The sequence below is a fragment of the Ptychodera flava genome, chromosome 1, assembly GCF_041260155.1.
Source record: "Ptychodera flava strain L36383 chromosome 1, AS_Pfla_20210202, whole genome shotgun sequence".
Classification (NCBI taxonomy): domain Eukaryota; kingdom Metazoa; phylum Hemichordata; class Enteropneusta; family Ptychoderidae; genus Ptychodera; species Ptychodera flava.
This window is the reverse complement of record NC_091928.1, coordinates 62,949,905-62,976,572: the sequence shown is the minus strand read 5'-3', so window position 1 is coordinate 62,976,572 and position 26,668 is coordinate 62,949,905. Positions and strand designations below refer to the sequence as shown.

At 35.2% G+C, this 26,668-nt stretch overlaps 2 protein-coding genes and 1 long non-coding RNA gene across 14 annotated transcripts in view; 1 reads left to right on the top strand and 2 right to left on the bottom strand.

Moving 5' to 3' along the window:
• Positions 1-1,056: 1,056 nt before the first annotated feature.
• Positions 1,057-26,668, bottom strand: part of LOC139142714 (uncharacterized) — a 125,344-nt gene continuing 99,732 nt past the window's right edge. Inside the window, exon 4 of one of the 4 annotated variants that reach the window (XR_011554458.1) lies at positions 1,057-1,364. This is a non-coding gene — a long non-coding RNA (uncharacterized lncRNA). The remainder of the gene's footprint in view (positions 1,365-26,668) is intronic. The other 3 variants (XR_011554459.1, XR_011554456.1, XR_011554457.1) reach the window with 3 other exon arrangements.
• Positions 10,780-26,668, top strand: part of LOC139142649 (tripartite motif-containing protein 2-like) — an 85,023-nt gene continuing 69,134 nt past the window's right edge. Inside the window, exons 1-2 of the mRNA XM_070712699.1 lie at positions 10,780-11,031; positions 14,457-14,657. Coding sequence (XP_070568800.1) covers positions 10,797-11,031; positions 14,457-14,657 — 436 coding nt within the window. The 5' untranslated portion in view covers positions 10,780-10,796. The remainder of the gene's footprint in view (positions 11,032-14,456; positions 14,658-26,668) is intronic.
• Positions 14,422-24,933, bottom strand: LOC139142674 (uncharacterized). 9 transcript variants are annotated; one of them, XM_070712736.1, is made up of 6 exons: positions 24,748-24,933; positions 21,729-21,805; positions 21,365-21,441; positions 20,351-20,388; positions 18,482-18,561; positions 17,441-17,816 (listed from the first exon to the last, which is right to left on the bottom strand). In XM_070712736.1, exons 1-6 carry the CDS (start codon positions 24,751-24,753, stop codon positions 17,753-17,755), a joined length of 342 nt encoding a protein of 113 aa, XP_070568837.1. In that variant the 5' UTR covers positions 24,754-24,933; the 3' UTR covers positions 17,441-17,752. The 9 variants fall into 9 exon arrangements, 1 of the variants encoding a protein (XP_070568837.1); XR_011554443.1 differs by lacking the exons at positions 17,441-17,816; positions 20,351-20,388; positions 24,748-24,933 and adding exons at positions 14,422-14,543; positions 23,629-24,011; XR_011554444.1 differs by lacking the exons at positions 20,351-20,388; positions 24,748-24,933 and adding an exon at positions 23,629-24,085.

Here is a 26,668-nt window from a genome sequence, read left to right as displayed (position 1 = left end):
AACATTAAGATGAATACACTTTACTTTACTTTATTCTCAACAACACACTCAAGGAGTGCGGTAAGGCAAAAATTACAAAACTCAGCAAACACTGGATGAAGCTGCTGCTGGGGGAGGAACTAAAGTACAAGAAATAAATTTGGCAAGAGGTAGTTTATCTTTGTGAGTAAAGATATACATGAACTTTTCTCTGTCATTCAAATCAAGAAAGCCTGGATTATACAAACTAGTGGATGAAAATAGACTACCGTTATCTCGATAAGTTCTGTATTTTGGACATTCTATTACAAAGTGAAATTCATCCTCAACTAAAGACTTACAAAACTTGCAGAATCTTTCATTTGCAGGAACTTTTGGAATTGACCCTCTACCCAGTTCTATTTGTAGGTTGTGATCTGAAATTCTTAGTTTTGTTAGCCACCTCCTATAGGTAAAAGATCTTATATCTAGCAAGTAACTTTCAAATTCAACTTCCTTGTATCATTATAAATGTTTCTCAGCCATGTTTTTTCATAAATTTCACATAAACTATCATATACATTATTAATACAGAGATGATGGTATAATCACTCATGGATCAATTTCTTGATTTTAGTCAGACTGTTAATTGTACTGATTCCCCATCAATTAATAAAGACAAAAGGTATGTTCATTATATCTATAAACCACAGTTTCATCGTTCTACTCCAAATTTGAAATCATATTGAAATACCTGTGTTTTAAAATTGTCAACACAGCTTGTATGTGTGCTATGCCCCATGTGTTGATGCTGAACATTCAATTCTCTGTATGATTAGAAATTCATTTGTCAAAACAAAAGTTTCATCTTGTACACGATACAATGTGATGTCAAATTTATAACATTTTGGTACACTTTAAGTGGCAGAAGAAAGAAAAGTTCTGTTTTCAAGACAATAATTGAACAAATATTGAAAAATTTATGTATAGATTTTAATGTGTCCCGACCTTTTGACACTGATCATTTTTTTACCAGAGTCTGTAAAAGCATTGTCTTTCATTCTGGTAAACATCATTTAGGCTTTACATCACAAATAACATGATATCAAAATATTTATGAATGCATTACTCCAGGGATCTCTTGACTCTGACATTTGAGAAAGTTGAAATAGTCTTTAGTAATGATAGAAAGTTGAAATGATCTACAGTGAGGTTATACTCAAAGTTTGGTGTGTGACTTACCAGAATAATTATCAATAATTTTATATTTATCATACTGATCATTCTTGATGTTATAAAGACACGGTGATTTTGTTGGTTTACAATTTTTGATGCATTGATTGGTTTGTGACCGCAATCTACGATGGCTGCTCTCATATCATTAGTAGAATGGCCAGCTCTAATTCCTGGAATTACAAATTATAAACAAAGTATTGTATTGAGAAAATTCTTGAAATTAAAAGCAATCATTGATTGTATGCATTTCCTTGTCCATAAGTAATTTCTACAATGTTATTGTGCTCTCATGTACTGGATTATTTTATCAGTAAATTAAATCCAGATTCTAATAACTTTGTAAATATTTCTAAAAGTGTTCACTGCTCTTGTTCTGAAAGTTTAAAATAAGTGAAATATTTGGAATTTCAACAATGCAAATCCTCTATCCCTTTCAAAGTCTGTTTAATCAATGCTGGTAAGTCTAGCAAGCAGTTCAAGCCTTTCATTTGAAAATTAACAAAATATCAGTACAGTTCAACTTTTCTAAAAATGAATGAATAACATTCTACACTATTTTCTTACATCAGTGTGTGTCTTAAGGTATCTCAATTGAAAGACTTAAACTTCTGCTTTTAAATTTTTCCTTTCTGAAATTGCAAATAAAAAATCAACTGTCAGTGCAAAATTGAATTAACAACAAATCTTTTACTGACATTTGAATTTCAAATTGGCCGCCGACCCTGTGTTCACCCTATTGAGGCAATTTAATTACCGATAATCCATCAAACATTCTCTTTAATCCTTGAGCTTCACAATGCCCAAAAGGGACAGGATAAAAAAGTATCATAAAAGTCTAAGAGTTCAAATATCTCCTGAGCACATTCCACCTTAAACATTGAACTTCCTGAGCAAACCGACCATCCAATTTGCCTTTGTAGACATCACTTTCCTTTGTTATTTGAAAATTCTATCATGTTTGATTTGTAACTATTAGGGGATTTTGGATCATCCCTATAACATCCACTCTGCCTCAGTTTGCTTTCTTATGCTACACAGATGACATTCTGTGATGCAGTAAAAATGTGATATCTGTTCTTTCATTATATTTTCTAGTGGTTTTAAAAATACCTTCTAATTATTCTTGTTTCAATGTTTAACTAAATCAATCTCACAATACAAAGCACACAAAGACAGTACCAACATGAAAATATGTTATGGCTATGTACGTTTTGATACAAACAAGATAAATATCATCTGTTTGATTTCATTATTAGTCTGTGGCAAAATTCTGAAGAGGTTATAAGTGCTGTAGACCTCTCCGCTTCACATACTTCTTTGTGTTCCAGCGTATGATACAAATTGCAAAAATAAAACAAATTAGAAGAAATTTCAAGAAGCAAATTTTTTCTAAAAATTTTATTATGTCTTTATCCACCCTTTGAGCTGATTAGAAAACTTCATTGAATTGCAATCAGTCTGTTGCACAGGTCACAATTAAAAAGAGATTGTCGCAATGTTTAAACTTTATCAAAGAAATGTTAGATCTCTTCAGTGTTTCATTTTAAAGCCCCTTTTTTGACACTCAAAAAACATTATAAGCTCCAAATTAATTCTCTGTGAATTACTTTAAGAGTGATATAGTTGTGTATGTATTAAACCTTACAACTTTACATCTGTTGGTAAACCTCATTAACAATTCCAGTCACAACCTACATTGTGAATATTCATTGTCCTCAAGTGAACTGTGATAATGGCTGCTTGCACCATGTGACTTGAATGGGGTACAAAGGTCAATCATGTGACATACTTTTGACCCCGGATAAAGACCCAAAAAAATTGCACTGTAAGTTCTCCTAAATGTGAAGCTAGTCTTGCAGACTGTGTACAACTTTGAATCACTTAAGAGATCATTTTGGTGTGTCACAATCCTTGGACAAGTATTCAACAAAACGTAAGTGTTTCAAAAATCTATCTTATCTTACGTACCACCTATACACATGTCTACAGTAAAGAATTCTGCTTGCTCTCAGAAGTTACTAGTACTTGTATTTCTACTTGATGGTTATGAACAACATTAAATATTAACTCTAGTGTAACATTGATTAAAATATCTAGATTTCTAATATGATTGATATTAATGTGATTTTTGAAGTAAATTTCATAAATTCAGGAACCTTCATTTGAGATGTACAGTAATTTCAATGACCTTTGACCTATTGTCAAGTAACAAACCATGGTACTAGCTAGTACACCAGATTTGTGTGGCTGGATCACTGCTTCAAAATAAAGTCAGAAATTGTGAAGGCAATGAGTTCCATCAATGTAAGATTTCCAGGCATCCGGTATGTAAAAACAATCTATGCAACAATGCCAACATGCTATGTTAATTTGACACAACTGTAACTCTTCTGGACAACTAATTGACCAAAGTTCACTACATCTGCACTTGTCATTTTGTTACTTTGGATACTGAAGTATTCTGACCTCAAGTAGTGTTGAAGTTCTCACACATTGGCTATTGAAGTTTTTTTGTGAGCTAGCTAGTGGAAAAATATTGACTGTTACATATAAAAGGGATTGTTGAAGTTTAGATAAAATTGAGATTTCTTTTACAGAATTATATCTGTAGATTCATCAAGTTTACAGCAAAACCTTGAACATTCTAGTTTTAGCGATTTTTTCTCGTTCAGCCTTTTGAGTCAAATATTTCCTTCTCCTAAACCTGTCACCTAATTACCTAATTGCATTGAAATTGCATGTGCAGGTGCATAATTTAAGGTGTTTAATACTCAATTTTGAGATGCTGACAATTATAGTTAATTTTAGTTTTCAGAATAGTGAATAACTGGTAAATTTGTCAATGTCTTGCCAAGATCTACACTGCACTGCTTTAGAACTCCTATGTACCAATAACATTTGCATGAAAATTTTTTGAACTAATTTTATGAATACAGTTAAGTTTAAACTATCATTTTGTTTGGCTGGCAAACTTTACCAGTTACTGCTGAAAAATTGGCAAATTTCTTTTCAGAAATAATTTTTTGTGGCTTTCAAATGTTGGTTAAGCTAGGGTGTTTAAATTTTGCATGTTCTAAATTTTGACCAGTTAGATTGATACGTCCAAAAACAGATATTCATAGCCAAACTCCTTGTGGAACTCAACGTTCTATAAAAAATGCTGACCAGTATGAGACAGAGATATACTTTGTATCAACATCCATTCGTTGTAATGAACAATGGAGCCTGTATCATTGAGAGTATTTTTCCAATAGCAGCTTTGATAGTTTAAATGTACCATCTATCTAAGCTGTAATGGATGGTAAATCAACATTTTCACTGAGGCCAAGCAAAATAAAAAGTTTATTTCTCATCCTAGACAAATTGCAAAAATGATGCGGTGAAGCGTTTTCTTTTCCTCATTTTTTTTTTCTTCTTCAACCTGGAAGAACTTGCAAAAAACATGAAAACAACATAGGAATGGACGTGGGAATAAATGCACAGCAATTGTTGCTTTAGTATTTTTGTAAAGCAACTGTTCCGTGGTTTGGCTTTCAATGCAGCAAATCACAGTTTTGACAGCTTAGTATAACAGTGACATATGAGTACAGTTCTGAATGGAATGTTAGCGTCAGTTATATTGTGTACAGTTCTGTTTTATACAGAACTATGTTTAATATGCACTATTGTCGCATATATTTTTTTTCATTTTATTTCCGCATGATAATTATAATTCATGTTATTTACTTGTATTTAATATACACTTTTGATAAGTGCAGTGTCTTTAAATACCTGCAGATGATATAACTGACCTAAATAAGTTTTGTCCAATGCCTGGATCAATGGAATCTTTTAAATAAAACTTTATTTTTCAATCAGTAATATTGTGAACTGACAGAGTTCAGATTATGTTCATGAAAATTGCCACACAAAGTTACGTTTTTGATTCATAAAACCTTACTATATGACTTCAGTGAAGTCTGACTTGACAACTTTTATCATGATGCAATTTTGTAGCTAAAAATACAGAATAAGAATGGCAATCACAATTAATATGACATTTAGGCCATGATTACAATTAATTATACTAGTTACAGTCAGCATGAGTTGACATCTGTTGTAAATGTATCTACCATCAGACCTGGAGTACTATGGGATGTCTTGGATTACACTGATCACTTTCTGTACATTGCCAATTTTAAGTTAGACTTGTTGAAGCAGTGTAAACAGAGACGTAACTGTACATAAAACCTGAGACAATGAATTTTATGATTGCAATTCGAAGACAATAAATAAGGTTATCCCTAGCAAATATCCACCAAATATTAAAATTGCAAAAGGACAGTGCGAGAAAAATATATGAAGAAAATTACACAAAAAAGCCAAGACAGAATTTCTCCAAACTTTACATATGCAATCTAAAGATAATTTAAGAATACTTAAGAACAACATCCCTTAGAAGCTAAATATCAAATTTGAAAGCTATAAGACCAGTGACAGAAAAGTTTATTTCTCAGATACATACTAAAAATCAGCTCCAAAATTTGAAAATGAAATTTTAATCATTATTTGATCAAAAGTAAGAGATGATATATCAAGACAATTTCAAAAGCACATTTCATCTGTGCTGAGAGAAGAAGATAATTTGAGAAAAAAGTCAAAAATCTATGTCTACAAAGTAATGGTAACTTTCATAAAATAAATAAATTAATAGGGCCATTCCTGCAAAGATACATGTTGAATTTGAAAGCTGTCAAACATGCAATATAAGAGAAGCTGTTTGACTTAAAATATGAAAATTTGTCCACAAAATTGCAAATGCAATTTTTCTCACCATTTAAACTACTCTAAATACAATCATCATGAGTAACTGGTAGATCAAAACAAAACATTTTAGAGAAGCAGTTTAGTGCCAAGTTGACAAAGTCTACTAGAAGCCAGACAATGATGGACAATATCAACCAATGTATGTATAGTTAATTGCACGAGTAGGTGTGCTGTTACAGTTGTAATCACCACACTTATGGTCAGGAACTTGTAAACATCACGAGGCCGAAGGCCTCGTGATGTTTACAAGTTCTGACCATAAGTGTGTGTGATTACAACTGTAACAGCTCACCTACGAGGTGCGATTAACGACTTATATCACGAAAAACAGGCCAATCTTCTCTAAAATTTGAAAATTACTGTCAATAAATCGTTTACTTTTGATTTGAATACCCACAATGGAATGGAGTGACCCATTGTACGTCGAAAGGTTCACAGAGGTCATTATGCACCTGGCATCTAGTTTGGGAGAATGACCTATCCCAGACAACTAGGACAAGGGCTCTGGTCGACTGCAAATCTGCATTTGAATAAGGGCTAGAGTGGTATAATGCACCTGTGTAGAAGGAAGCTATTTTAATCTAATTGGTTAAATAAAATGGCTTCCTTACTCTATCTTGTTGGCTATTGGCTAGCGAGGAGGAATTCAATCTGTAGATGCATGTGATTGCATCATGGATGCATCAGGCTTCCAATACCATTTTAGTGTTTTCGACTGGTCAAGATGGACCTTGTCAACTTGTCTGATCTGATGACCCAAGAGACTTCCTAGAGTTCCATGGACGGCCATGTAAAAACAACCAAAGTGGATTTTACACGGGCAAACTGCCCTATAAGAGCAGCCGCTACTACGGAGCGCATAAAATCCACGATGTGTACTTCAACTTATAAAAAAGTACTTGGCGATGATAACACCGGACGGGATTGTACTATCGATGACCCTTGCCAAGGGATAATCAAGTTCTCCTGCCAGAAAATATACGTCTTTACACAAAGCAAATGTGCAAGATGGCTTGGCCAGACTGCCAGCACACTGGATATTCTGGCAAGGTAATTTATTCTTTTACTAAAATATTTATACACAAAACGAATTCTGTAAAGTTATAAAATTAAATTCATTGACCATAACAATTTGTTATGTGTGCGGCAGTATCACAGAATTTCTTTCGACTATTCCACAAACGTTCAAAAATGCTGTACTTATTTCCATGATATTTGTCACATATGTCTTGTGTTTGATAATTTCAGGTGAATGCGGCAACATCTCTGTACCATCAGAGATTCGATGAGCAGCTTATCAAAGAGCAAACAGGTCACATATCAGATGACGGTTTAGGCACCTCAAATGTTGTCTACTGCACAACAAAAGCATGTTTCGAATATATTACTACCACCTCCATCTAGTGCTAAATCAGAGGAATCTGTAAGTAAACCAGTTTCTCAAGTTACGACAAAACAATGTAACAAAACAGACAAGATTGGTCCAACCCAAGGAGACGCAAAATCTAAAGATGGACAGTCTTCATCAACAAATCATGTTGCTTACATTGAGCATGGTCCAAAGAAAGTTAAAATTGAATTATAAAATGTGATGCTATAACATATCAGTTGAACAAATTGTCTTCATTTTGTTATTGAATGTGTGTGAATGCTTTAGACATCTCGACTTGACCTATTGTTCTCTTGCACATTAGTAATCAGTCATACTTCTTTTCATATTTAAATAAGTAATCACTACACTTTATTGATATGATAATGATTTTCTTTCATTAAAAGTGTGGTGATTACTTATTTACATATGAATAAAAGTATGACTGATTACTTTTTTTGCATAAGAACAATAGGTGTCAGTCGTGTTTTCAGGGATAAATGGATGGCAAGAACAATAAGTCACATGACCTGGAGTGGTATAATGTAAGGAAGACTTTAGAACAATACCACCTGAAGGTTCTACTGGTCAACGTTTGTTATACATGTATCTGCCTACGGGATACCTGCAACTGATATAGAAATACACAGATATATGTCCAACTCAGTCGGTATGAGTTGACTCCTCGGCCCACAAATAGTCATGAGTGACCTCTTTCATAAATCACAACAGTACAATGGTGTTAATGTTTGAAATTACCAACAACATAGATACTGATATGAATAGTTAGTTAAGTCAACAGCTACAGCCATTTTGAATTGCAACAACATATATACTGATGTTATAGAAATGGCACTTTATTTCTATCTTGTAGTGGATCTGAAGGACAAGTTTAATTGTAATTGCTGGGTTGACAGACAGTATGTCTGGAATGGATGGAAAGATTGGATTTTTTGTAGACAAAATAACATGTCATGCTAACAGCTGAGAACTGCCTGGACTTTGGACTCCTATTCTACAAATTACCCAGTAATATGGCAAGCCATATTGTGAATATACTTGGTTAAACTGGTGAGCTGCTTCATTACATGTATCTTGATAGTAATAGGGATTTAAGGTCACATGACATTCGTGTTGAACGTACGCGTTCGATGCAGGTCTAGTCCGAACTTTCGTGTTAATTCTTAAATAGACCAAATAATCAGAGAAAATGAAACTGTAGTGTTGAAGATTATTATTTTAACTTCATTTTGGGAAATTTTCACTTTTGTAATACGATAAATGGCAAAGCAGCACGACTACAACTCACGCGTACCGGCGATTTTGGCGTCATTATGAGCGTTGTGCCGTGATCCCAAATGTCCCGCGAAAGAGATCGAATATATACCTCTTGATAGGCTCTCCGCATGACTTATTCCGATCGCATCACTATTTTTAAGGGGTGGTACGAAAGACGAGATCATGGGCTTCATTTTGAGGGGCGAACGTTAAAATCGGCCGAGAAAAACTCAATCAATGATCAAACTTTGTGTTTTGTTTGTGTTTTTTTGAAAGAAAATCTTGATTTCCTTAAACGTTCGGCCCAAAATTAATTTTATGATAAATATTAATTGTAATTCTGCAATAATTACAAGTCTGACGATGCGAAAAATGATGCTTAAGGTCCTTTTTAGCGAGTATGGTTTCACCCCAACTTTACATCCGGGCACTCCCAGGAAGTAATCAGGAAGTAATCACAAGTAATCAGCGCTTCGCCGCATGTTCTGTGTTAGGAGGTCTAAGCTGAGTTCCAACGTTCACGATTTGCAGCTAGATTTGTCTGATTTCTTATTAAACGCAAGGATCTACAGATATATTTCTATACTTACCCTTTCAAACGTTATCTTGTTCGAAGTCGTTTGATTTCCGGGTGATATTTTTCGATAGACACTGAGAAGTTGTCAAGCCAGCACTGCAGTGTAGGCATACGCACGTGCACCGCACTTTGCCGATACCATACTGAACTATACTGAAATTTTAGTTTCGATCTTTAGTTCCCGAGAAGGGGACTATTTTGGTTCTCTCTGAAGAAAAAGGCCGTAGATTATTAATTTGTTCTTTCCTCATTGACTTTTCCTCATTGACTTTGGAAAAGTTGGTTTTTATACTGGTTTGTATTTCGGACCGCTGACTTCGAGGGTCTATGGTATTTCCGGGGCAGCGTAATTTTGCATCCAGTTTAATGCAGTATTCATTCTATAAATGCGTGTTGCTGTTTTACGGCATCGAAAAAGGGTTGAGAATGAATTTTTTTTCCTTTTTGGAAAAGTTCTCTGTAATTGTTAAACTTAAAATCTACATTAATCAGACATATTTCATAATCATTTAATAAAAGTTGTAATCACACAAAAAAAAATTTAAAAAAAATTCCGAAGTTCAAATTAAAATATAAAAAACTATTTTGTTAAATTTAAATAAAGTTCTAAAATGTCACAGGTATCATTTGATTGTTTAAATGTATTGTTGTTTATTTGTTTACCTTGTAAACATAAATCTAAATAACTTTTTTCATATACCGGTATGCAAAGTAATATATGATGGATATGATAATCATATTTCTGTTGATGTTCACAATACATAATGCATACAGTGATCAATGTCACAGGTATCATTTGATTGTTTAAGGTATTGTTTATTTGTTTACCTTGTAAACAGCATTCTAAATAATATTTTTCATTTATAAAAATTATAAACCATTGAACATTTCGTCAGCAATATCCACAAAAATTTCATCAATTTTCAATAAGAAATGCTTGAGTTATAGTTAAAGTATAACTGTCAGGGAGGGAAGTGAGATGGAGACAGCCACACCAACACAACCTGAGATGACTGTCAGGGATGGAAGTGAGATGGAGACAGCCACACCAACACAACCTGAGATGACTGGCAGGGAGGGAAGTGAGATGGAGACAGCCACACCAACACAACCTGAGATGACTGGCAGGGAGGGAAGTGAGATGGAGACAGCCACACCAACACAACCTGAGATGACTGGCAGGGAGGGAAGTGAGATGGAGACAGCCACACCAACACAATCTGAGATGACTGGCAGGGAGGGAAGTGAGATGGAGACAGCCACACCAACACAACCTGAGATGACTGGCAGGGATAGAAGTGAGATGGAGACAGCCACACCAACACAACCTGAGATGACTGGCAGGGATGGAAGTGAGATGGAGACAGCCACACCAACACAACCTGAGATGACTGGCAGGGATGGAAGTGAGATGGAGACAGCCACACCAACACAACCTGAGATGACTGTCAGGGATAGAAGTGAGATGGAGACAGCCACACCAACACAACCTGAGATGACTGGCAGGAGGGAAGTGAGATGGACACAGCCACATCATCACAACCTGAAATGACTGGCAGGGAGGGAAGTGAGATGGAGACAGCCACACCAACACAACCTGAGATGACTGGCAGGGAGGGAAGTGAGATGGAGACAGCCACACCAACACAACCTGAGATGACTGGCAGGGAGGGAAGTGAGATGGAGACAGCCACACAACCAAAGACGCCTGGAGAGGGTATCAGAAAAGACACAACAATTTCACCTGAACCTCGTCTTGTAGAAAGGAGTTTCCATGAAGAAGGACTAGTTACCATGGGAAAAGAGCGTAAGAAGAGTAACACCTTTTCTTGTATTTTTTATTGCCATGGATAAGTAATATCCATCGATTAGACTATGAAAGTGAAGCAATTGTATTATGATAGCCAGTGAACTTCAGATGACAAAACATGGCATGTGCTTTCAGTCAGTGTTTTCATTAGAAGCCGGCAGCCGGCGAAATTGTACGTCTGTGACAGCACTTTCGCCGGCTGTAATTTGGGGGAAAATATTATAAAATGGCACAAACTTTGGTTAATACTTCACAAATTATGACCATCGACTGAGTGACAAAAGTACACGACGTTTGGGCTTGGCGCGACAAACGAGCCAAAACGGACGAACGTGCACACGTATAGTAGGCCAGGCTCCGTACGCATAGTGTACAACTTGGGCTATGTATACATACGTCTTTTTATGCGAGGTCAGACTAGGTCAGTGTACTGTTCTAATATCTTATATCATTGGGTGAAAGTACGCCTGTCCTCTGTAAGCGGCAATATCATTGGGTATATTTCCCTGACCTCATTAATATTCTGCTACGAGTCAAAACAATAGCGTGTAGCTGTCAGCGATCACGTTTTGATGTGGTAATGAGCCGAGTGCAGCCGTCCAATGAATGTATCAATATAATTTTTTAGTATTTTGTGAGGTGTTCTTCAGAGAGCGAAATCAAAGTCATGCATCGCCAACATGTTGTATACGTGCGCTAAGTACGCGTACGCGACTATGCCGCCAGAGCAAGGGATTTGTTTATAGCACTGTTCTAGAAAGTAGAATATTACGACTTTACGTGATCAACCATCTACGTTAAAATGCTAAAATCCTGAGAGTGGTCAGTTATGAACTCGCGGTTGTGGTTGCAATTCGATATTTTACCCCCGAAAATGGTAATTGGCGGTGTACAAAATTTTGAGAAATATTGTACGTCTCAGGGATGGCTTTTCACGTATATTTCTTGTGATTTCAACTCAAAGGAAAGTGGAATGGGCACGCTCTACCGTATCTGCCGCCTGCTCTAAATTTAGCACGCGATCCATGCTTTCATGTACATTTGTAGGTAAATGGCCCGATCATGAAACCTTTCAATGCTGGAAAAAGTGTCTCAATTTATCGACTAAGTTTTGAATCTAGTAATAAATAACGTGTTTTGCCCCGCGTGAACTCTGTTAATTTTCTCGGTAAAAAAATTCCAATTTTGTAGCATTTGCAGACGGTAGGCAAATTTATAATTTATGTAAATATTATTCACGTAGTTCATTAGATACATCACAGCCAGCTGGAGACTTCCCCTCATTTGTTTTGGTGGTGATGCAATGTTTTTCTTTTTTGCTATTGATACATGTACTGGTGCGTGACTGCTGGGGGAAAAGAAAGCAACACAATATTTTTCAGGACTTGTGTATTTTCTTTGACACAGCATATGCTTATGGAAAAAAGAGACAATATTTTTCTTTCACAAGTTTCAGTGTACTGCACTTAAAAGGTCAGTCATAGAGGTAGGAAGCCCATTATAGTTGTTACTGATACTGCAAACACTTTTCTATTGTCATTTTGTTGCATCAACTGAAATGTGTATTCACAAACTTTTTAGAGGCCTTTTGTGAACTGCAGGTGAAAAATAAAAAACAAACTCCAATGCCAATCCTGAGGCTGTACGTCAAGTTGTTTTATGCTAGAGCAGCTAACTTTTTTGTTCATTGAATTGGTAAATAAAGGGGTTGTATCTCACACTTTTCATCACTTTGAGTTTCTGCATTGACATCATTGTGCATACTGAGTGTAATATTATGCAAGTATTCCCTGTATTCTTGATATCAAAAAAAGTCAAAAACTGACTTTGTCCCTTTAAACTGAAAGAGAAAAGGAACTACTTACCTGGGATTTTCTAATGACTCCTGTATAATTTTAGTGTGACATGTTTTAATATGAACAACATATTCTTTTAATTGAAATGTAAATTCGATACTACATTCAGTTTGGCATTAATCACAAAAAGTTTTTTCGCCAAATTCATGGAATATCTGCCAGTAGTTGTAGTACTCTTTATTGAATACAACAAAAGTTACTGTTGCTTCCCTGTTGATTCTAGTACACTGTAATATCAACACATAGGATGATAACTTAGGTCACTGACCATCTCTGTAACTGTTTGTGTTCTCATGGAAAATGTCATCAGACAGTGACACAGTGAAGAAAGGACAAACAAAACAAATGATATGAGTAAGATGGTACATTGTTTCTACTTAACACACAAAACCACAAACAGTTTTTGTGTTTAAAATACAGATTCAACAAAACTGGATAAATTGCTGTTCAAAATACCTTGCCAATGTTATGCTGCCGCCGCCCGCGACACGACGTCCCCACCCCAACCTCGGCTTCCTCTCCACCTATAATTTACATTTCTCCGCCTGGGCAAATTTCTACTGAAAACCCTGTCAGTTCTAACTATTATTATATTATTATCAAAACCCCATTGTAAGACTGCAAGTGATCTATACTCAGGGTTATTGCTCTGAATTTAATGCAGTAAGGCTTGAGGTGTCTTTGGCTGTCCCAGCTTTCAAAAGGTGCTGTAGCAGGGATGGCCGCAGAATACATTGCAAGCCCTTATGCAAATACTCAGAGTATGGAATGCTTGTATGTGTATTCATCGCATGATTAATTTAAAAAAATTAAGTGTACAGAAGTTTACAAAGATGTCATTGGATATTGTGTTATGATAGCCAGTGAAAATGCACAATGAAAAATATCATTATTAAGTTAGCCAACTGGTTGTCATTTTATAATATTGAAATTCTGAAACTGAAAATTTTTATAAAAATTTCCAATAAATGCCTACACATTTTGTACAATGGAGGAACTGAAATAAGCTATATTTATTGAAGATCAGAGAATAGACAATAGTTGGCAAAGTATCATTGAAGGAGAAAAAGATCATTCATCCACAATTGCAGTTAGTTTGGACTGCAATTTGTTATGACATTCAAGAGGTTTTTCTGAGTTATCCCCCTGACAGAATTGTTGGATCAAGAATATTAGTCTCATAACTCTGTTTATGCTTGTAACATTATAAAGATACAGCTGTTAGAATTTACTTTTATGTTACATGTTAAGTACAACAGTTGATGTGGATGAGTGATATCAATCAAAGGAGTTCATTGATACAAATTTTTTTACAATAAATTGCACTACTGTATTTGACTGTAGCTTTTGCAAGCATAAAAGAGACACAAGAAAATATTCCAACAAACCAACGGTCTCAGACCAGACTTCTTACACTTGGGGGGGGGGGGGGGGTTCTGTCTAACACTAACTGGAAAAAGAAATTCCCCAACTCACTTTCAGCCCATTCATAAATATCAGTTTTGTGTGTTCACAATCATAGTACAGAACTTACTGTTGATGTAGGTATTTCTTATCCATTCACAGAGAAGAAAGACTCTGGTGGCATTTTCAGCAAGATCTCCAAGCGTATCTTTGGACGTAAAGAGAAATCTGATGGTAGTACAGCAATACCTAAAAGTAAACAGGAACAGAAGAGTTCAGTTAGTACTGGTGGTGAAGAGATGCCTAGTGGTACAGTGTCCACTAAGATGTCTGGTGGTGCAGGAACTACTGGAAGTAAATCTGGTAAGCGACAGTGTCAATTGTAAACACTCTTTGTTTCAGAATTAATTTTTTCTGATTGCTAACTAGCAGTGTACTATTTAAGCAATAAAGCACACCCAGCGATGGTATACCACGAGATTTTGACCAGTTCACAACATATATGCACGAGCGATAGCGAGTGCATATATGAAGTGATATGGTCACAATTGAGTGGTATACCGTCGCTGGGTGTGATTTATTGCTGTTATATCATACACCCTCCATAACAGTATATTGAAATTCTGGCGTGGAACGTCAAAAATGGACTTTTACTCAAGCTGAGAGCTCGTGCCCATGCCTGCCATGGTATATCGCCAATATACCACGGTTGTTATTGCGTCTCGACCAAGTAGATCACAGCATTTCCGCCATCAATATACTGGTATGATATAATTACTATTTTACCACTGTTGGTGTGACTTACGTCTTATCAAAATGACAAACTGGTGTACCTTGCACATATATTAATAAATTTATGTATCTGAGGATGAGGGGGCAAAATTAACCAATGAGCAAACCTGATTACATTAAGTGGGAACTAGATCTTACTGCAAAACTTCAGACGACAAAACACGGCATGTTTTCAGTTTCAACATTTGTTGTATAATAACAGAACCCCATGTCAAGACTAAAAGTGGTAGACACTTTGGGTAATTGCTCTAAGAGTAATCCACTGAGGCTTGTATTCCGCCATCTCTCCTCCCCCCCCCCCCCCCCCCTAACTCAGCAGATACACTAGCAGGGATGGTACTAGAAGGGATAGCCACAGAACACACCTCAAGCTGTAATGAGTGCAAGTACAAAGAGTATGGCATGCTTGAACAGAATTCACCATAGATTAACTAAAAAAACAGTAGGTATACAAAAGTATACAAATATGTTATCAGCTGAAATATAAATTATACTAAATTTCTTTGGCAATGACTTCTCTCATTGTAGTGCCGTTGGTCCATGTCCTTCAAACTTTATATGTCACACTGTAAAAGCTCATTCAATTTGTAAATTATAAATCACCAGAAGCAAATATGCAAAATATTTTCACTACTATTTATCATCAATTTACATAGAACTGTCGTCAACTTTGGATAATTCCCTCCAGTAATCACCTATTTTAAAAAAAATGTTAAAGTATACAAATTACCAATCAGTTGACATAGCAAATTTCATCAGCTTTGGTCAAATGCTTTCAGTTTAATGTGACAAATTTGGAATTCATTCTTTGAAAATGCAAATTATAAATTAGCTGACATGAAAATGCAAACTTCTTTCACTGATAAAATATCGTTGTCTCATCAACAGCAATTTTGAGAAATTTTGCCTAACTGTAAATATGCAAGTTAGTAGTTAGCTGATCTCAGATGATGAAATGACCTTCATGAACATGATATGGTATCTGTTATGTACATGCCAAGTTTGTCAACTTGGTGAAAACTTTGAAAGTTTATCAAATATGCAAATTCACAATTAAATTTCATCTCAACCTTTAATATCTTTGCTGATATATCCTTGATATGATTAGCATTTGTAGGAAATCTCATCAAATTTTAAGCTGCCATTCTCTATGTATACATGTATTTTTTCAAAATCATTAATAAATACCAATAAGCATAAAATATTCAAGCTTTCACACACCAAACACTTATCAGTTCTTGTCATTCCCAAACAAAATCTTTGTACAAGATTTCATTCAAATCCCATCTGCTGTTCTTGAATTTTATCATGCCATCAGACAAACAGACAAACATAAAGTTGATCACATGTACGCTAAGTATTAGTAAAATTTGCTAGGTATTAAATCTCATCTTTGTCAGGCTGAAAACTAAGTTACTTTGCAGTACATTGGAAACACAGAAAGTAAAATTTGAAGTCCAGAAATTCATGACTTGTGAGCCCAATCAAGGCTGTACATGCTGAACTACCCCAGGTAGTATGTTGTGAACTGTAATTATATATAAGAGCTCAATTCTGCAGATTTACATAGGAAGTATTATGTGAGATGACCAACAAGTAAAGTTGACCTTTAAGAAATGTGCACTTTATTTTCCACCTCACCGCCCCCCCCCCCCCCAAAAAAAAAGACAGGACATGTGAATCATACTAGAGACAGTGTTTCACGAGAGAAAAGCATAAGAAGCAAGCTGGTTGAAGTACTGTCTGAATTTCTCTGACATCCAGAATATTGGTTTGAGAATTCAATTACTACCGGTATACATATGGCTATGGGAGCTAAAAACATAAATCATGCGTTCATTACCTGGCATTTGATCTTTGCTTGAATGAGGATGTCTTTTATGGTTTAATTCCTTTTTATATGCATGATATGTTTTCTGAAATGCTAAGGCCCGTGTTTGATCGCCCTGAACCCTTGAAAAATGCATTCTTCAAAATAGAAATATTTTGAAAAAAAAACCTACAGACCTACCTACCCTAATTTTGAAAACCATGTTATCGGAACAGCGCAATTTATTTTTTTTGGCCTAACCATGATGAATACTGGTATACCAGCACAACCATCAAATATTCACTGTATCATCACTTTTCCTAATTTTGGGTAGTGACTATATTAACACAACTTTGTAGACACATACCAGTTTGAAGGGAAATAGTTTGATGTTCAGGTAGAATGCATCTATTCGATCTCTCAAATTTTCACTATTCTGTTTTGCCTAACCACTTGATGGGGCTTATTGAAGCTCCTTGAGTGAGTAAAGTTTTCATCCGCTGTGTTTTGAGAAAATCAGAAATGTAATTTTTCCCTTTAGAGATAACACAGGGATGGTGGCCATTTTGAATTTCAATTCTGGATGAATATTTGGCAATTTGTTTCCCTATTACCAAAATTTACACAGTTACATCGGATTTTGTTCATGGTTTTGAAAGATTATGGTTAAAAATTCACTTGAGGAAAATTTAAGCAAAAGTTTAAGTTGTTCATTTTCGTTTGCTATAAAGAATAATTTAAGTCTTCATTTAAGAGGCACAAACTACAATATTGTAACACTAACAAAGAACAAAAACATTTTTAGTATTGTTTCATGTTGAAAGAATGAAATATGAATTGAAATCAACTTAGAGGTTCAGGAAGGCCCACACAAATCTCTACATGCATGATGACTCCATTGCATGTAGATGTAAATTGACCTACAATAGAGAAAAATGAACATGTGTACCAACAAACATCAAGTTGTAAGGAATAAATATCCTCTGAAATCACTCTAAGTAACTTTTCAAGGGTATGATGCAAATTACCCATAATTCATACCAGTATTTCGATTAGGTCAGCATATGGACACTACAGATACCAGTTTGAAAGGAAATAGTTTAACATTCAGCATAAATCTGTAGAAAAGGCAGTAGCTTTTCTAGCAAATGTAATGTAATGGTATTATTGTTCATTTGTTGTAAGAATAAACTATGAAATTATAAATTTACTTGCATAAAATGCTGAGTAGCCACAGTAAAGCTGTACATGCATGATGACTCCATTGTATGTGAATTGACCTACAACAGATGAAAAAGAACATTTGTAACAAAAAGTACAAATTTGTTAAAAAAAAAATAAATTCCTAAATTACTGTTGGAAATTTTTCCAAGGTTCCAGTGCAAAGTAATTGATATTACCCATAATTCAACATGATTTATACAATGGCCAGAAGTTTCTAACAATGACAGAGACCTGTTTGAAAGGAAATAGTTTAACATTCCGCATAAATCTGTAAAAGGCAGCCACTTTTCAAGTAATGTAATGGTACTATTGTTCATGTGTTGAAAGAATAAACTACAAAATTTAATATAAATTTACTTACATTAATAAATTCTGAGTAGCTACCAGTAAATCCACACTCTTACTGTACATACACACTGACTCCATTGTATGTGAACTGACCTACAAGAGATGAAAAGACCATTTGTAACAAAAATATCCTCCAAACTTACTGTAGGTAATAATTCAAAGGTTCTGGTGCTGGGTAATTTATATTACCCATGATTCAACATGATATGTACATCAACTTTGAAAACTCTAGCAATCTACTTATCTAGTGTACAGACATTGAGAGACAAATTTCAGTGATTTTAGAGGATGTAGTTTTGGGTTCCTATTTAGTCTAATTGTATAATTTGAATAAAATCTAAAAGTAATGATGATTATTTTGTGGAGCAGATGGCAGTTTTCAGAAAGATTAAAGTGTTCTTGTAGACAGCTTTGTGATAAAGGTAATAACTGAAAATTGAGAAAACAGTTTCACATGTCTGGCCAATAGAATGTATCGTCACTTTTTTGAATGAATGTAACAAAGGAAATTTACATTTATTTCCTGAAAGACAATGACCAACTCGGTTGTCATTTCAAGTTGATACACAGTGCAAGATTTCACAGTACCTGTAATACTTGATATATCAATGGACAACCAATCCAAGTTGATACACAGTGCAAGATTTCACAGTACCTGTAAGCCTTGATATATCAATGGATCAGCTAGCCATAAAATTTGGCTGGATATATCCCAGGTCTGTGTCACCTTAAAGGGTATATCTCACCTACAAAACATTTTTTTTTAAATTTCTGTCAATAAATCAATTTATCAATCAGTATAGTTCAGGAAGCAACTAATTATGAAAGGCTTGAGTCTCATTAACATGATATCCTAGATGGGTTGGCCAGCGGTTGAGCTAGCTCGGCGTGGGGTCGGCTGTTGGTATTATCATACCGGTACTGTCACTCAATACACAACTCTACTATGCTCCCATGGAAATATTTCTAGGTCTACACCAAATTAACAGCACAAATGTTGACTAAAACTATCCAGGTTGTGTTGTTGCAGCCCAAAACTGTGCATCTTTTCATCACAGCAAACTACCTAAAATCTTCTCAAAGTTGGTACCCAATGCATTGACTATTGCTCTCAGAGGATATCGATTGCTCTCAGAGGTTATAGCCACTTCTGACGTCATGCCATGTGACCAATACGCGGCAAATATGAACTTGGATGTTTCCTGAGAGCGTGAATTTTTCACAACTTTAACAGTGAAATACACTACTATAGAAATAGTTGCCACTACAACATTATTGATTTTTTGAAATAATGAATATTGATTTATGCAATTCAATTAAGTTCAGACATACATATAAGTGAGATATACACTTTAAGTAATAAAGCAAAGAGTTGTATCTTTTCATGAAATATATTCTCTGAATGACAATTTGACTAAAACAGACACGGCGTGACATGTGAATCATACTAAAGACAAAGTTTCACATGAAATTGAAAACCAGCTTGATCCAGTACTGCCTGACTTTGTCTGACACTTAAAATATTACTTTGGGTATTAAGTTACCATTTGCATTGACTAGAGAATGATATACGGTAATGTTGTGGTGCTGAGTTTGAATACAGATGAAACCTGTGCTAACCATGATGAATGCTAGCATGTACCGGTAGGCACTAACCATGAAATATCTGAATAACCATAAAATATCATCACTTTCTTATATACAATGCAAGATTCGAGGTACATGAATATTCCACATTGATTAAGGGTCATTAGCATATCAATACCGAAAACAATGCTCATTAGTGTAATCTGCATACTTGAATATCATTATACCTCGCATCTTGCACTAATACCTTTCCTAATTCTAGGAAGTGATATCAACACAACTTGTAGACACATACCGTTACTGTGATAAGGCCAGCACATAGGGGTTTTAACACTGAAAGATACCAGTTTGAAAGGAAATAGTTTAATCATGTAGAATGCGCCTTTGGGAAAAATATTTGATGTCTCAAAATTTCACTATTCTATTGTGGCCTACCACTTGTGGGGGCTTATTTTGAAGCTTTTGGAGTGAGTATAGTTTCCACCAGCTGTATTTTGAGAAAAATCAGGATAATTCAATTTTTCCCATAGAGATAACACTGGGATGGTGGTCATTTTGAATTTCAATTCTTGTTGAATATTGGGCAATTTGTTTCCCTAGTACCAAAATTTGCTTAGTGGCCCCGGATTTTATTCTTGATTTTGAAAGATACGCTTGAAAGTTTGCTTGAGGAAGGTTTTGAGCAAAAGTTGAAGTCTTTCAGTTTCAAGGCACAAACTACTTTACATGTAACACTAACAATCACCAGGTAAAATACTTGATATATTCCTATATATAAAAGCAATAAACACACCAAGCCATGGTATACCACAAGATGTTGATCAGTTCATGACATATATGCTTGAGCAATAGCAAGTGCATATATGTCGTGAACAGATCAACATCTTGTGGTATACCATTGCTGGGTATGACTTATTGCTAATATTGTATCATAACAGTATATTGGAATTCTGGCGTGGAACATCAAAACAGGATTTTTCTCAAGCCGAAAGGTCGCGTGTGTGCCAGCCGTGGTATATCATGAATATACCACGGGTCTGTTCACGTCTCGACCAATCAGATAGCTGTATTCACACCACCAATATACTGGTATGATATAATTATGTATATGAAGGTATATGGAACACCACATAAGTGGTATACATAGTGTATATCTAATGTTGTGTTCCATAAACGTTCATATACATAAATATACAAGAATGTATATCAAGTACTGTACTGGATGAATGTGTAAATAATCTATTAATGTAATGGTGCTACAAGTATTGTTTATGTTGAAAGAATGAAATGTGAATTGAAATCAACTTACATAAAATGCTGAATAGATTCCAGAAGGCCCACACTAATACTGTACATACATGATGACTCCATTGTATGTAAACTGACCTACAATAGAGAAATGAAACATTAGTACCAATAGACATCAAGTTGTCAGCAAAAAATATCCTCTGAAATTACTCTAAGTAATTTTTCAAGGGTAAGATGCAAATTACCCATAATTCATAGTAGTATTTCATTTAGGTCAGCATATGGACACTACAGATACCAGTTTGAAAGGAAATAGTTTAACATTCAGCATAAATCTGTAGAAAAGGCAGAAAGCAGAAGCAATGTAATGGTATTATTGTTCATGTTGTAAGAATAAATATTACCAGTAATTGAAATCAACTTACATAAAATGCTGAATAGGTTCCAGAAGGCCCACACTAATACTGTACATACATGATGACTCCATTGTATGTAAACTGACCTTCAATAGAGAAATAATTTAAACATTTGTACCGACAGTCAAGTTGTCAGCAAAAAATATCCTCTGAAATTACTCTAAGCAATTTTTCAATGGTATGATGCAAATTACCCATAATTCAACATGATTTGCACAATGACATCAAAACTCTAGCAATCAGTCGTACAGAAATTCAGAGACAATTTTCAGAGAATGAACTTTTTATTTTCTATTTCTTATTGTTAATTTGAATAAACAAAGAAATTAATGATGACCTTTTGTGGAGGAGTTAGTAATTTCCAGAAAGATTAAATCGTTCTTACAGACTTTCAGTCTGACAGATTTATGATAAAGCCAATACACGGAAAAAGAGAAACCAGTTTTAAGTGTATGGCCAATACAATGTATGGTAACTTTTTGAATGGATGAAACAAGGAAATTTACATTCATTCTCCTTCAAAAGAGTGACCAACTTGGTTGGCTATTTCAATTTGACACAGTGCAAGATTTTACAGTACCTGTAAGCCTTGATATATCAATAAACTTCATCATTTAAATTTTGATATCATAGGTTAATGATAACAGCAATATTTTTAAAATTGTCAATGATGAGTTGAGGCTGTATGAAAACTTTGAAAAAAATAAAAATTATCATTCAATAAATAAATAACATGTGTAAAAAGAGCATTGTCCGCATTATTTAATTATAGTACCACTGTGCTTTGTGTAATTTTTGTAGATTATTGTCAGAGAATTTTAAATAAACATTACCAATAAAGAGAGTACATTATAACTGAGTTATAAATTTTAACATTTGGTCCACAAGTGTTGCTATGACAACAGATCAATAAATTTATCAAATGATAAGTTGCACAACAGCAATCATTCACAAAATGAGTGCAACATTTACGCACACGCTGATGTTATTAACACTGTAAAATGACAGAATTTATCATTGGTGGAAAGTTGCAACTTTGTTTCATTCAGCAAAATTGCAGAAACATCATTTTTACACAAAAACCTGCATTTTGTCATTATATTTGATTCTTGAATTCAGTGTACTGACAATTCAATGTTTACTATATTATCAAAACAGGTTTTGTAAAGAATTTTCATTTCAACAAAAGAAACTCAGAATATATACCAAAATAATAATTTTTGAACCATAATCTACTAAATGTTGCCATGGCAACATGACTTTCCCTCTATCAGCCACATTGGACAATGTTCCCTTTATTGCACTAATATGTCTGAGTCAAATTTGATAGACATATAAAGAAGCTGAGATATTGTGAACAACATTTGGAAATAACCTTTCAGATAAAATTAACATTTGTGTTGCCATGGTAATAATGTACTAAAATGTAAGATAGGATGATGAGAAAAAAAAGTAGAAAATTTGGTTGAATAATTGACTTTGTACTTTACTTTCATTTGTGTCTATATCTGTTTTAACTTCCAAGATATACGAGCTCCAGTACAGCCTGTTGTCAGTGTATTTCTATTTCATGTTCTAATGATCCTGTTTTGACCTTTGACCTTTCAGGAGGTTGGTCAAGAAGAACTCTGAAGGGTCATCAAGGACACAAGTTCAAAGGTGTGAGAGGTCTTGCATTCCACAATGATAAACTTTTGGTGTGACAGAGACAACAATATTGTACACATACTGAACAAAGATTACACTTGTGAAAAGGAGTTGGGCAGTTTCAGTGGTCAGTTTGCCAAGCCATTCAAGCCAGTGTCCATAGCTGTCTCTCAGGACAACCTCTACTTCATCCTTGATGACAGTAATGTGCAAATAGTTGTTTGTGATCAAAATAATAAAGTTATCAGAATAATTACCCTACCTACAGACTCAGATCCCTGGTGCATAGCTCTTGTGAAGGGGTTTGTTATTGTTACAGAGGTCAACGGTCATCGTGTCCTGAAGTACAGCCAGGATGGACCTTACATTGGACAAATTGGTAGTCTTGGTAGCGGCCAGACACAATTCAACAACCCCCGCTTTGTTGCTGTCAACAGTAGGGATGTCATCATGGTGTCTGACTGTTGGAATCACTGCATCAAGTGTTTTGATGCTCAGTTTAATTTCCTGTACCAATACGGTCACTACGGTCACGGCGATAGTCAGCTGTACCACCCACACAGCATTGCCGTTGATGGCGCTGATCATGTTTATGTTTGTGATCACAACAATGCTAGGATTTCGATTTGGAGTGAAGATGGGACTTGTATAGGTCATCTTTTCCATCCTCAAGTGATCGACCCCTGGTACATGGCAGTGACCGCTGACGGTGATAGAATTGCTGTTGATGGACCTACAGGCAATGAAATCGTAGTATTTTCTAAGTAGACAGAAACACCAAGATGATGTGTAATGTCTAAATTTCATCAAAATATTGAAATTTGTTCAAAAGTTTGACGCGCTAATTTTAATCGTCACTCAAGCGTGACGAAACGATCGGCCTGCACTGTTTACATCACCCTCCAAACTAATAATCGGTTATTTCTCGCATTTAGAACCGATATTCTGGGGACAAAATATTCAAAGTTGTTGTCGCTACTTCTCTAGAGTTTGAACATGATGAAATTTAATAATTTCAGACACATTTTCAGTGAAAAAATTGAGGAACTTTGACAAGAAGTGTATGACAATCGACGGTGATTTGTCAACATCACAACACATGAGTCATGTCAACAAATCAATATGGGGGTTATTTTCTGCATTTCCAAACAGAATTTTGAACTGAAATATTTAACATAGCTGTGGCTTCATGTCTTCGATACAAATATACCAAAAGTGAGTTGTTTTGGAGAATTCGTACCGAAATATTTGAGTCATTTTGTCAAAAGGTGTGTTCTGCAATGCAAGCTTACTGATTACAGAACCAATCCCATCACATCTCAACTCGTAGAGAATGGCGAATCAACAGTTGTGTGTGCAAAATAATGTTTTAAAAAGTTACCTGCATATCCTCTGTTATCTCTGTTATGTATGGTTTTAAGATTTCCTATCGATGAACCAAAATCACGCCGACATAAGTCATCATATCCAAAGTCCCTGCAGGCACGATGTTGATAAGACGCCATTACGATGAACGATGACAGAGTTTGTATAGAGGGCGCTATCGCACATACAAACCTACTGACGTACATGCAAAAGATTAGCAATTGCAGGAATCGAAAATGATATTAATGCAACATCTGACATTATTTACTGTATTACTTCCTTTGTAAAATATACAGTTTGGAATATTCGAAATTCGGTTACTCTTGATGGAATTAACGTTTCCCTTCAATCCTATGTCATGCAATCGAAATGTCATCTCTCCTCATGGATGAATACATTGTATTTCACTCATAACATGTATAAGATGATGAACAAAACTGAGGATTTTATCACAAAGATTTCAAGCCTTGTAAGACTTGAAGGAGAAGAATGCATCCTGAATGCATTCATATGATGATCTTTTTAATTAAGCAGCTAATTATTTGTTTGTTTGTTTTTTCAAACAAGACGCATTGTGATTTAATGCATTCACGGTTATGTAGATTTGTTTTATTTGTGACTACGTTGAAATACATTTATCTTTTTCAAAAAAAAGACGTACATGCAGCTGAGATGAGTATACGTACAGGACAATAATCGGTGAACTCTTCAAAAGTGACCAATTGGCAATGCGCAGAAAGGATGATTTAATGTCAGCTTTCCACGGTTGTTTTATTTCTATATTGACATTCGTTTTCGTCACAAGACGACTTTTTTCAGCATTATTTATCCATTTAGTGTTTTCCGTTTTCATCATGACAAATAAACTCCGGTGGCATGGAGGGTCCCATAATAGGTCAACTCAAAGTACAAATTTACACTTGTTTTCTATGGCATGTAAACGCCGAAAGGGTCCGTCTACACTTTATAGTTTCCCCGACTTCCCTTTTTGTGTTTAAGAGGAGGAAGGTAAAATTTGGTAAATGCAGACGGTATTTCTGAAACGGTGACAAAATGTTCAGTGTCGCCGGGTAGGGCTGTTCATTCAGAGGTGAAAGTGAAAATAACATTTTGAGAACCTGAGGTCGTATCGAAGGTATGCAATTTTCATTCGAGACAAATAAACCAATATCATTCGTATTCTAATTTTTATACAAAGCTCACGTCTTTGTACTCATGTCGGTGTCTATTACATCCATGGTATTCTGAGTAACTTTCCGCATTAGATGCATCTCGAGAGTGAGGACCGCAAGTACAGAGAACGCTATGGAGCTCGCTCTATGAGACACAGTGACTGTGATTGGAGACAAATACCCCGCAGCCAGGGAATTGATGATACTAAATTTTCTTAACATTTCGTTTTAATTATGTGTTCGTATACTGATGACCAAAAAGACGATTAAAGTAGCATAGAAATCAGTCGTGCAATGTTTAGCTTTCCTTCGCTATTCTTGTTGACCGACAGCTTGCAGATCTTCCGGTGCCCAAATATTTATTTAGTTCGAATAGTTTTTTTCCCAATTTTAAAGCATTGCATTAAAGTCCAATTAAGATTTTCCTCATTAGTTTTGTGGCAGAAACATTGCGACACTGGGTTTCATGTATCAATTCGCCTTTGAAGAGAGTGAAATATGACGGTACATTGACACAACAGTTGACATTACTGGAGGAGCGGCGCGGCCGGTGATCTGCGACCTACCCTACCTGCGATCTACTCTTCCACTCATGAATAATTAATTAGATTTATGCAAATATTGCTACTTATGCATGACAGCGAGTTCTATTCAGACTACACTGCCTATTTCAAAATGGAGTCTGGTAAATACGAAAATGTAATGGGAGAAAGGTGGTTTTTACGATCACTCAATCAGAGAGGTTATGCTTACGGATGTGATGAA

Excerpts from the sequence above, each read along its gene's own strand:
- LOC139142674 (XM_070712736.1), bottom strand. Across the intron at positions 20,389-21,364 it reads GAATCTATTCAGCATTTTAT|TGTTAAAACCCCTATGTGCT; the intron begins GTAAGTTGATTT and ends GGTATCTTTCAG. Across the intron at positions 18,562-20,350 it reads CTGGCCTTATCACAGTAACG|GTCAGTTCACATACAATGGA; the intron begins GTATGTGTCTAC and ends CATCTCTTGTAG.